Source organism: Anser anser (genome assembly GCF_964211835.1).
Source record: "Anser anser genome assembly, chromosome: 26".
NCBI classification, from domain to species: Eukaryota; Metazoa; Chordata; class Aves; order Anseriformes; family Anatidae; genus Anser; species Anser anser.
The window spans coordinates 3,618,068-3,630,506 of NC_139747.1; the positions used below are offsets into that span (position 1 = coordinate 3,618,068).

General features: G+C 44.2%; 1 protein-coding gene across 1 annotated transcript in view; it reads left to right on the forward strand.

Annotated features, from left to right (window-relative positions):
* The window catches only part of LOC310886873 (uncharacterized protein), a 227,951-nt gene that overhangs the window by 18,867 nt on the left and 196,645 nt on the right, over positions 1–12,439 (forward strand). Inside the window, exons 9-10 of the mRNA XM_083812047.1 lie at positions 11,055–11,209; positions 11,917–11,990. Of these exons, the coding sequence (XP_083668173.1) occupies positions 11,173–11,209; positions 11,917–11,990 (111 nt within the window). The 5' untranslated portion in view covers positions 11,055–11,172. The remainder of the gene's footprint in view (positions 1–11,054; positions 11,210–11,916; positions 11,991–12,439) is intronic.

The window sequence follows — 12,439 nt, forward strand, 5'->3', positions numbered from 1 at the left end:
GTGAGACATTATCTGCTCTGGGTCTATTGTTGTGTACAATTAAATCTATCAGCTTGAGTTCCTCTTTGTTGCTTGTTTGTTGTGCAAATATTTAAGTGTCAAATAATAGCACAGGGGTGAGGGAATGGGAAAGCTCCTAAGAAATCCAGAAACCCACTTAAGCATGTGGTTTCATCTTCTGGAAGCAGGCTGGAACAAGCCCCTTGTTGAAGACACTGCCTGGGGACATGGGCAGCCAGCAGGGCTGTAGACAGCGAGGAAAGATGGGCAAGAAAGACCTTTTAGTACATGATTACTGCTTCATTCAGGATGGTGCTGAGCCAACCTGAGCTTGTGTATTCTTGACTTTGCAGCTGATCTAGCAACAGCTTTGGGAATGTGATTTTTAACACTGTCCATCCTTTTCCATTCTGAGTGATGTTTATGTGGATCACGAACCGCCTCTCTGTTGTGCAATAGCTCCAGTCTTTACCTCTTTATCCTTTTATTTGCAAACATTAAGGACTTGAAACTATTTCATAAAAGCATTGATTCTTTGCAGCCAGAGGGGAGTGAGGGGAGAAAACCTCAGGCTGTGGTTGCAAAAGTTGGCAACGTTGGTGAATCCCGAAACTCCCCGCTTCCTTGCAAATGAAGCACACAGTCCGAGGGCCTGAAACCATTCCCTCTGGCTGTGCAAAGCAGACTTGCCAGAGACTTGTAGCATAAATAACATTTTTTGTTATCACAGGGGTAGCAATCACATTGCCACTTGGTACGTGCACCTTGGCAGAAGGTGGTTAATCGCCAGTTAGCGGGCGTTCCTTCTTAAAAGGCACGGGCAGGACGGAGCAGGAGCGTGCTGCTTGCATTGCACGTGGCCTTTTGCATTCAACAGGAGCAATGTATTAAAAAGAGCGGCTGGAAGCCTGATGTCACCTGATGTCACCTACCTTCCTCCCCTGCAAGTTTTAATTATAGCTCCGGACTTGGCTGAGACGTGTCACTGGGCCTCGTGCTAAGACAGCTTCTTTATAACTAAAATTGGTGTCCAAGGAGGAAGCGTGTATGGCAAGATGTTGAAACACAAATGCATTTTATAAAAGTACTTCTGGGTGGAGCTTCAGAATTAAGCTAGATCTCATAGTAAGACAAAGAAATTAGGCCAACCAGCAATCTGTCTTTACATATTTCTTTATTTTTTTCCTGGCTTCCAAGTTAACCGAAAAAGCTGAGAGGTGGCCCATGTGGAGCAATGGACTTGTGAGTGCAGGAGCTGCATGATTTCAGCCATGAGACAACTTATATCTGATCTCCTTGCACAGGAAGAAGTTATTTCAAGCGCATTATTTGTAACCCATCTAAAGGACATTTTCAGCTGGAGTCCTTCGGCATAGGCGGGGAGTTCTAATTTCAGCAGGCATGGGGTGAGGCTTTGCAATGCTCCGCACAGATATTGCTGTACAGAGCAATGGCTTGGTCTTACGGCCACGGAAGAAATATGTAAATAATTTTTCTGTATCTCAGATGTGAACTGTCGTGTAGCCCTGTGGTTCTTAAGTCACTGCTTGAGGCCACTGGGTGGAGACAGAGCTGGAAGTAGTTTGGGAGTCCCTATTGTCTTATCCGCCTTCTTTCCTAAGCCCTGCTGTAAGCAAGCAGAGACACAGCTGGAATGGAAATGGAAAATGCAGCTGCAATTAAACTTCTGTTCCCAAAGCCTTTGCAGGTTGTGTTTTTGGTGTCCCAGGTGGATGTCTTGTAGTCCGGTGAGGCCAAAACAGCAGAGATGTGGATTTATTTTACCTTTGGAATATATGTGCAAATTCTTTTAATATCTGCTTCATAAAATTGAGGGTTTGTAACAGTGGAGGGAGTGCCTTCAAAATAGCATGCAAACATTTTGTTAAAGACTTAGTGCTTTTTTTTTTCTTGAAACATCCTCTTGGGGCATTTAAAATCATCTGTTTTCAAACTTCAGAAACTTTCTCTCTACTGGGGCTAAGTTCTGTCATCCAAAATCCCTTTTCATGTGCTCTTGTAAAATAAAGCAGCTTCGGTACGGGCAGAAATAGCCCCAAAGCTCTCTGAAAGCTGTACCCTGGCACAGTTCCCAGCAGAAGGTGTTTTAGAGGCGATGTCAGAGCGTGCTCTGCGGTGCTTATTTCTGGGGATCATGTAAGGAAGTGGGAAGCAGAGTGTAAAACAGAGCAGTCTGGAGGGTTAGGTCGTAGCCTGGATCAGTTCTTGGAACAGGATGAGAGGAAGCCAGAAATGATTACAAACCCTGCAGATAAGTCTTGTCTTTTTTTTTTTTTTTTAACCTCCTTTTCCACACTGGAAGGTTTTAGCTCTGTGCCCTTTTCTTCTCTTCCTGTGCTACATCGGAAATAAAGTTTCTATTACCTTTTGATGGAAAAAGTAAAGCTTGAGGGGCTCCTGAAAGGTTGTTTTGAGGCTGTACATCTAACCTGTCCTTTGAAGCTTCTGAGCATCCCCAGGTCTCGAAGGCAGACCTTTAATGTTGCTTTTTCCTTACTGAACCCCAAACCTCTCAGTCTGTGTCCTACCTGAAGTCTGCCTTGGCTTAGTTTTCAGCTCAGGACGGTTGAGGAACTGGGGTTAGAGCACAGAAGGCTTCGCTTCTGCTCTTGGTCCCGCAGATCCCACAGAGGCTACGTGGAACAACCACCTGTACGAAGCACAAGTCTGTGGTAGGGTAGAAATCCTATTAGTTTATCATCTCTAGCAACGAGACACTCAATCCAAGAGTAGTTGGGTTGGTTTTTGAGCATTTGTTTTTAAGATCCCCCATAAGGAAGTGGTGGTGTGTGATTTTTCTGTTTCACAAGTGAAGGCTGTGCTTAGAGACCAAGCAGCTTGACACAAAGGCCACCCCAAAGAGGGGAACCAAATATTGCTGATGAGGGGCTTCCAATTAGTGCAGCATCTTCTTTAAGTTATTATTTTTATTTTTCTGAAGGAAACCATTCCCAGATCACTTAATTACAGCCACCTGGATGCCAGGAAGCTTGCTGGATGCTGGGTGTCCGCTCACATTGTAGGCATGGAAGTAGACATGTATGATGACAGCACGGCTGTCAAAATGCGGTATGTGCTTGTGTCTTTAATGCAAGCTGAGCTTTAAAAGACAGCCTTTTTAAAAGATACGAGTCTTGAAATCTAATAGTCTTGCCGAGTAACTAACTCAACCAACATGCTACATTATTTAGGTTGTGTACAATAAAACTATTCGTGCTCGCAATGAAAGAAGTTCTTCATATACACCTGTTTCTGCTGTAGAGGTGATGGATTTGTAATGTACTGCATAATTAAACGTTGCAGAGATATTACTTTGGAGGGAAAGCATGTAATGAAGGGGATATAGTAAGTTTTATAGTAAGTTTTAGTGATTACAGATAAAATTGTTTAGCCCAAGTATAGGACGGTCGGCTTTGCTGATTAAAAAAATGTCTGAAAGAAACACAATTTTGATTAAGCCCTGCATTGCTCTGCTAGCAATGGATGAGGTTATTAAGCTCTATTTTTCCATTAATAAAACAAATGTTAATGTGTTATTTGATGCTAATAATGAATTCACTGTAAATAGCACAGCTACTTCCCTAACATTTATCACCTCATTCACTGCCTTTGGCAAGGCTGGGAACACATTCAGCACATTTATTTTCGGGGAAAGGAGAACTGGGAAGGCTCAGCACCTCGGGACCAGTGCTGTCTGCTCAGCGTGCTCTGTGTTTGCTGTGCTCTTGTGGACAAAGTCGAACCGAAGCCTAGAGAGAGCTGAACTTCAAATACAACCCATTGAACCATCCGCTGCAGCACATCGCTAACTTCATTAAACTGTATTAATTCACAGTAGAGTGACTCGAGGAAAAAACTGCTGACCTGTCGCTGTTCCTAGAACCTCTTTGGAGGCTGTAAAACGCTCCACCAGTGATCGCGTTGCTGCGCAGATAAAAGATCTGCTTGGCCTACAGTTTTTGAGCAGCAGCTCGCGTTCAGCACCACAGCAAACCTTGCTTGTGAATTTCCCCTGTCCAGCACGGTTAGGTCGGGCTGTATCGCATGTGCTCTGAGGCAGGCAGGCATTGCCCAGCGGATGGAGTGCTTGGAAGTATTTTCTTAATAACTTGTCCAGGTATTCAGGAGGAAGGCTTCTGGTGTCCTCGGTGGGCTTCAAACCGGGCACTGCTCGCTGCAGGTAGAGGGTCTGGGTCTTTTCCCTATCTCTTTATGTCAGGAGTAATTGTGCATTAATCCTTTTATCCTCAGCAGCGTTGCCAGTTGGGGAGAGAAGAGGAAATAAAGCCCCAACGCGCTGTTTATTCCTACGGTTGTAAAGCTTTGTGTAGCTCCTTAAACCGGCGACATTACAATGCAAACAACTAGAGCTGCAGATAAAATCTGTAAATGCCAGCTTGGGAGGGTGGCTGGAGCCTTCCCTCGGTGACTTCTGTAATGCTGCTCAAGGAATTCCTTTTAAACTGTGTTGCAGGGGCTGCTTTGTGAGCGGTTGGTGCTGGTGCTGGGTAGGAGCAGCTTCCAAGAGCTTCCACTTCCAGCAGGGATGCTGCGCACAGGTGTCTGCCACAAACGGGTGTCAGCAGCTGCAGCCAGAAGGAAATGCAGTCGGAATATGTGACCAGTCTCCCCCAGCCGCCTTCTTTATCCCCAGTAGAAATTAAATTAAATTTAAAGGACTATAAAGGAAGCACAGCGGATGAGTCAAAAGGATAAATACCCTTAAACAAGCAGGTTAATGAGATTCTGCTGCGATATTAGGAGAATATTTGAGCTCTCTAACAGCATGGGTGTATCAAGTCTGAATCGGAACAATTTACAACCCTGGCTCGAAGTAAATAGTCATTAAATGTGATGCTTCAGAAGACTGTATAGACCTTAATTCATCCTATCAAGGAATAATCTGTTGTGTCAAGACTTGGAAGGAGGTTTCATTAAAAAAGCAATTGAAAACTAAATGCTGGCATCTAAATAGCCCAGAAGTATTTATGTAAGTATGAGTGAATTTGGTAACCTGGCCTGTGTTTAGGGTTGTGTCAGTGAAGCCTCTTTCAGCAGGTGTAGACACATTTGGAGACTTGTTATCTTTTTCTGCCATGATTATTTTTCAGTTTTATGGCAGTCTCCAGGCAAGCGTGTGGTTCACTGTTAGGTGCCAGACAAAATCGGTTTCAATTTTGCCATCGTTAACAGTTTTTAAAACAAGTATTTCAATTAAAATGACTAATCTTGAGGCTTTGCTTAAATAACAAATGCAGCCTTCTCCAACTCAAGTGGAAACAAACTATTTCATTTCAGTTTGCGTAAAATTTTTCATTGGGTTGCAAATGATTATTCCTGGTGGAAAAGAGGGAACCCTTTCTTGTCTGGAGCTCCGTTTTTGATACCTTCCCTACGTAGTTCAGCCCTCGTGGACTTGCGCTGGATGCAGACGTAATGGGTACTCCCTTGTACCTGCAAATCTTCTTTATGATCACCCGTGGCCGCTATTCATGTAGTGTGATGGTAAAACACCGCTGTCGTTTGGACTATTATTGTAGCAGGGGACTCCTAATCTGTTTTCTCACGATAAATGTTGTGTGTGCCATGCCACATTAACGTCATATAGGATTAAGTGAAGCAAATATAGTGGATTTGAATCCCCGCCCTGTAATTATGTGCAACACAGCTCAGTGGCTGGAAATACGCTAAGTTTTGACTAATATACGAGTTTCTGCTGAGAGTAACTGAAGCACTTGGGCTTATAATTTCCCCCTTGAGCAGAATCTTTATTTTTTTAGGAACACTTAAGCAGTAGCGTTTGTTTTATTTGTCTTTGGATTGCTTACGTTCTCTAAACTATTCAGTGTCCCCTGTTCAGTTCATGTAATCCGGATGAAATTCCATGGGATGTTTCTCATTTCTCTATTAATAGATCTGTATTGGTTCTAATACGGTCCCAAATATTGTGATTTTTGAAATTCAGCTTTTTCATAGAGAATCCAGCTGTTAGAGCAGCACGTTGATAAACAGCTTACTGCTCAGATTTGCCTCGCTCAGGTACGCAGCATATTATTCGGTGCTACAGACAAGTTTCTTTCGCGTTGAACAAGACTTGAAAACAAATCAAATGTTTACAAGCTTTTGTGTTTTTAGAAGTCCTCTATAGGAGAGCACTGTGCGTTCCTGCAGGGCACAGAGATGAATTTAGCATTATCTCAGTTATGTGGCTGATGCACAAGATAGTAAAGATTTGCTGAAGATCACGCTAAGACCTTGAGCAGTGCTTGCTGTGTTCAAGATCCACACTGGGTCTGGCCTCCAAGAGCAGGTGGTAAAAGTGATGATGGATTTCTCACCCACACAGACATCTTGAGCTATAGACAAGCCTTGGATTTTCTCTTCCCGTGCCAAGCTCTAAATGTGAATGAACGCTTCAGAATTTCGTAGTAGAAAGGATGGGGAAAGCACCTTTTTCTGCAGGATGTGGTGTGAATGCTTAACTCCGCGTGTTCCCCTTGGAAGGAGCCCAGTGAAACTGGATGTGCAAGCCATGCGTGTGCGGTGGTGCCGTGCTGAGATCTTCAAGTCCTGCACAGAGCCTGGGTTAGCTGGCTGCCAGGTGTTCTTCTTTTGGCCTGTCTGGGATATCACGGGAATATCTTTGCTCTTAAATGGTCACAAACAAGCACTGTGGGCTCGACAAGCTGCTCTGCCACTTGTGAGTGTTGGTAGAGGATGCTGCACTTGGGCTGCAGGGGAAGAAGGAATGGATGGGGAAGGATTGGTAATCAACATCACATCAAAAGCTGATGATTTATGTCAGCTTATTAGAACCACCTTTCTGCTGTTGTAGCCAGAAAAGAGATGTCCTTTTTTGTGAGGAAAGCCATTCTTGGTCTGTGTACTTCTAGTTTTGGTTGGCTTGTTGGTTCTGAACTCCCTGGAACTGCATTTCAGCCACTGCTTCCAGTGTGCTGCCTTGGCTTGGGTGACTCTTTTATAAAACTTCTGGAAGGGCAGTCATCCAAAAGGCTTTGCAGATAATGTTTATTAACAGCAGGAGAAAAAACAACAATTATTTAAGGAGGGTTGGATCAAGTCCTTTTGAAGTACAATTCATCTGATGCGCTGAAGGTCTGCAGATCAGCTTTCAGCCCTGGGCAGCCTTAGCTGACTAGCCCAGATGATATTGTCACCACAGGGCCTGCACTGGGCTGTCAGCCTGACTTGCAAACCTCCCTGCTCGCCGTTTGTGCTCTGCTGGGGGAGACTCGTGCACCGCAGACATGCGGGTGATCTCCTGAGGCGTGCTGATGTAACCCAGGCTGCCACCTCTCCCCCAGCATCCAGCTCCCACCTCTTCTTCAGCTTCCTTTGTGGGTGCAGTACCGCTGTGTTATCTGTCACGCTGTAATTGTTCCTCTGGGCTCGATGCTTCCTATGATGGCTCCAGCCCTTGGCACACCACGGACTAGATCTTTTTTTCCACCTTGACAGCCAGGGTGGTTTTTCACGTCCTTTGCCTGGGCAGCACAGGCAATTTGATTTTGTTCTCCTGCTCAAACAGCTGTGTGGAGCAGCCTCGTGTGACAGGCAAGGAAATGCTGCAGCATCCGAGCTGGGTTTTAATCAGGCCCCAAAGATGTGCTGATTTTGAAGACCTTTCTTTGTCCCGTGCTGGTTTTCCCTCTGCTCTGCAGTGGGGAGGGGATTGGGAGTGATAATCTGCCTGCCTGTATGCAAGCAGCACGGTGCAGCCCCTCGAGCTTCCTCTTCATGGTAAGAGGTGTGTATCCTTGTCTGTTACGGGCTGACGTACGAATGAATGCAAGGAGTGGATAACTAACGTGAGGAAGCTGAAATGAGCCTTTCACCTAAGAGACCAAAAAAGCCTGTGGATGCATTAGCTGAAGTCCTTGTTTCAGCAGCAGCGGCAGTGCCAGCACTTGTGTGCTCCAACAGCTGCTGCTGCAAACCCTGCGGCCACGCCGGAGCAGTGTTAGCAGGGTAGGGCTTCTATTCCTGCAGCAGGCTTGATCGTAATAGAAAAGGAGCCTCAGGATGCACTGAATTGGGAAAGAAGAAGCAGCCAGCGATTACACCTGCACTGGGCAATACCAAATACCTTGTAAGGAGTACTGAGAAGTAAAATCAAATCCTTTCGAGACCTCTGATTTCTTTTATTTACTCTTCTAAACTCTAATCTTTGGACACCTTAAACCCTGTAGACTTTTATTGCTATTATGTTTACCTTTAGATACTTAGAACAAATTTGCCTATGATCAAAATATGTGTCAGAAGGGCTTCAACACTGAGCACTTAGCTTGCTTGTCACATGAGCATCTCTTACACGAACTCTGGGGACAGTGGTTAGGAGTTGCTTTGTGCTGCTAAATAGTTGTGCAGGTCTGCTGAAGCTTTTTAGCCAGCTCTATTGCCTAAGGGTATAATGGTCCCGATTCCGTACTTCAAACAGGGTTTGCTGCACCTGGAGCCTAGGTTAATGGAGTACTTTCCAGCTTTGTGCAGTGACAACAATGAAAAAACCCCTCTGATTACCCTATTTCCATACAATTTTCATGCCCGCTCTCTGTAAACCTAGAGAGTACAGTTTACTTGATCTCTGCAGCTGTTCATAAAATTGTCCAGGATAATTGATTTAAAAATATGCACTGTGGCTTCATAGCATCCCTGGGACGTTCTGGGCATCTCTGCTCTGTTGTCTGTACCCAAGTCATGCTGATTCTTCGTGACAAAATACTTTTTCCAAGTTTAGCGGTCAAGTTTATGATTTTATAGCGTAAGTACTAGTAGGGGCTAAACCCTGGTGTGGCTGGGCTTTGTAGTGGTCCTACAGGCTCTGAAACGAAGAGATATTTGAGGAAAAAATGTTCACTTGCTTTAATGCTGGAACCATGTTTTGTGGAGCACGCAGGGAATACCTGGCAGAGCTAAATACCGAAGCTGCCACATCTCCTGACTTCCATTCCCTGCTTGTACAGCTGGATTATCTTTTCTCTTTGCTGTAGTGTTTTTTTTTTGTCTAGCACTGCAGCAAAACCAGCTGGCTTGTGGCTGTGAAGTGGCCCTGTGAACTTAACAATAACAAAAAAAGGCATTTGTGGTCCACCAGTTGTTTTTTGCTGTGCCCAGAAGGTGTACTTAAACCTCTACACGTAATCCTCGAACTGTACTTGCCTTTTATTTTCTTTGTGCTTCTCCCCTACAAGTTCCTGCAACCTGTCCAGGAGGACAAAGTCCTAATCCTGCACTGTTTTCATGCTGAAAAGAGAACTTTGTATTCTGCCTGTGTTCTCCTTTTCTTTAGGAAACAAGATTCGGGCAGTTCCCATCCAAACCGTGTGGGTGCTCTCCTGGACCGCTTGATCTGCTCTTGCAGAAGCTTCCAGATTTTAAGCAGAACAGGATGAAGTACAGAGATTTATTTCCTTTTAGGGTGACGCATCTATGTATTAGTTGATGCTTATTTGCAGCTCAGCTGTTTCCATGTGGTTCCCTTCTGTTTGTTATTTAATAGTATACAGGGCAGGAAGATATGTCTCTCTTCTCCTTTAAATCTGTATTCTACTGCTGTCTCATCTGTTTAATACATTTCCTTTACAAATCTAGACTTATGTTTCAGCTTAATGCCAGCAAGAGCTCTGGAAGGATTTATTCTTCTGGACCCTAATGTAAAATGAGTAATGCTAGAACTGGCTCCCTAGGTAGCAGCAACACATTTTACTACTGATTGTCAGAAACAATAAAAAAAGGAATATGTTGGTAGTTTCTGTGCTATTTGCTTCCTGGGATTTTTGTCCCGAATTAACCTCCAGAAATATATTGCATGAGTAACTTTGGAGAAGTTCTCAGCATGCGTGGAGGAGAGACGAGGAAAAGAAATCAAGCTGTTGCTACAGTTTTGGTAATAAATGTCAAGGAAATGAAACATTTATCCCAGGACTATATGTGACCTGCTGCTCGCTGCGTGCCAGACATCCCACTGCGTTCCTTAGGGGCCGTGAGTTGTGCGCATTGCACCTGCATAGCTGGAATAACTTGCATTTCTGCCTTCCATCCTACACCATTTTGGTGTGTTCTGCAGGTAAGCCTTAATTCAGAGCCTCTTGGAGTCTAATTCTTCTCCAAAAGCTGAGGTTTTGTCCTGTTCTCTGGGTCCTAGGACAGCCCAAGGTCCCAGGAATAAAGGTGTTCATTCAAAGTGATGGTTAATCACTTGGCTCTTCACTCGAACTGATCAGAAGCGGGATTTGTTTTATTAGTTTGCTGGGAAATTTAAGCACTTTCTCCTCTATTTATAAAATAAATGACGGTGTCCTTATTTTATAGATACCACTGCTGTCAAAATGAATTTGTTAGCCGCCATCCAAGGTTTGGTTCAGTGGACAGAGAAGCCTTAGGTGCTGACTGTACTCTGCAGCTTTTAGAGTAAGAAGTTGTAAAAAGGAGGAATAACATTTGTATTTCAAGTGGAAAGAAAAACAAGCTTGAAATTTCAAAGTTGGTTTAAAGCCTGATGCTAAAGCACGTCATAAATGTTCTCAGTCTGCCCCACCCACAGCTTGGTAAAGCTCCTGAGATTTAAAGAGCTGTGTAGGTATTATATTGCTGTCTCCAAACAACATTCTTAGGTTTAATTCACTTTTTTTTTGGTGAGCGTTTTCTTGATGCCATAGATTCACTGCTCTGTTTGGAAAGAAATGCAATGAGTTGCCTCTGTTGATGTGACAAAGCATCCTGAGCGGCAGAAACTTCCTTTGCAAAGGCTAAAGATTCCTCCAACTTTCCAACTTTTCTGAAGGCATTACCAGGCAGGGGAAATAATAAATTTAAAGCCAGACACCTTTCTTCTCAAACTTATGTCTCTGCTTTTCCCGGAGTAGTCTGTCTGTTCAAAAACATCGTCCAATCTTAAGCCTTTTCAAGGGAATCCTGTACAGTTGAATGTTTTTTCTTTAAGATCTTGAGTGTATTTTTTTATTTTTATTTTTATTTTTACTTATTTTTTAATTGTACGTGTGTCTGTCTAGACAGAGTTGGGCATAGTGACTTGGAACAAAAGCCGATGTGGTGTGGGATGCTTTTGTGTGAGCTGGCTCTTCCCATTCAAGATGTGAACCCACCAAATCCTTCTGAACTTTCCAGCTGATGCTAAAACATCCACGTTCCTTCCCTTTCAGGAACAGTAAGCTGAATTTGCAGTGTATACAGGGCTGAAAACTGGCAAAAAGACTCTTCTTATGCTTTTCTCTCTTCAGTTTTGAGGACTGTTCAAAAATCTGCCGAGACTTAGCAGCTTTTGTACATCATTTACCCTTCCAGCACATTGTGCCTGGTATTTAGTGCTTCAGTAACGTAGTTGGAAGGGATGGTTGAGGGGGATTGATTCCCAGGACCACCACCTTTGGCCTGCCAGGTTATTTGGATAAATTACCTCAGCGCCCTGTATAACTCAGGCCAGACATGGGCACTGGGAGCCAGGATTCCTGTAAAAGCCCCAGGCATGACCTGGAGCTCACTGAAGTCAACGGGAACCTTTCCATTAGGCTGCAAATCCTGAAAGGGGCAGCACATTTTATTGGGTTTAGCTCCAGAGCTTTCAGGTTTTACTGCTCACAGCTCTCCTTCCAAGCTCAGTGTGTGTCTACTCCTTGCAGTTCATGTCGTCTTGCATTCGTGCTGTGGTTTAGGATAACAGACCAAGCTGAATAAACCGCAGCAGCTGAGGAATTGGGAGGCTTTGCCTCTTGCTGCTAGAAGGGCAGAAACCTCTGATATGTGATCATCACATGCTAAAGATTATGAAAAGCCATACACCTCTATGCAGATACTTACAAAATGTATTTTCTGTGCTTGTGTATGCTTAACTCCTCTTTAATTTATTCTCTTTAGACTTCCAGAGGGTTGCCACCCAGAATAATGTTGGTTCAGTTGTGACGAATGCATCTTCCCCCTGCTCCGCTCAGGTAGTGTACCAATATTGGGAATGCTTGATCCCCTAAAAATGAAATGTCACGCTTTGCTGTGGGTCGTAGCTGTTGTCAGTGAGCCCTCCCTGCACCAGTAAACTTGCTTTAAACTGGAACCAGCTGGAGCCATCGCTGATCCTCACGGTAACAGAGCTTCAGTTAGCTTCAACTGTCAGGCAGTATAACAGAAAGCTTCGTGCATCTTTTCCATATATCTGAATACGATTTTCCACACGGCAGGCCTTAATAGACAGATCTCCCAGAGTTTTCTCTTCGTGAGCCTGCCCATTGCCAGATTCCTGAAGAGCAGTTTGCCAGGGGGATGTGCTTTGCGGTGGTCTGGGAGATCCTGGTGCTGTCTGCTCGGATATTTGCTTTCAGGGTTGAGTTTCTCTAACTTTATAGGGATTTATGCTAGCGTACTCATCAGTGATGGATGCCCTGAC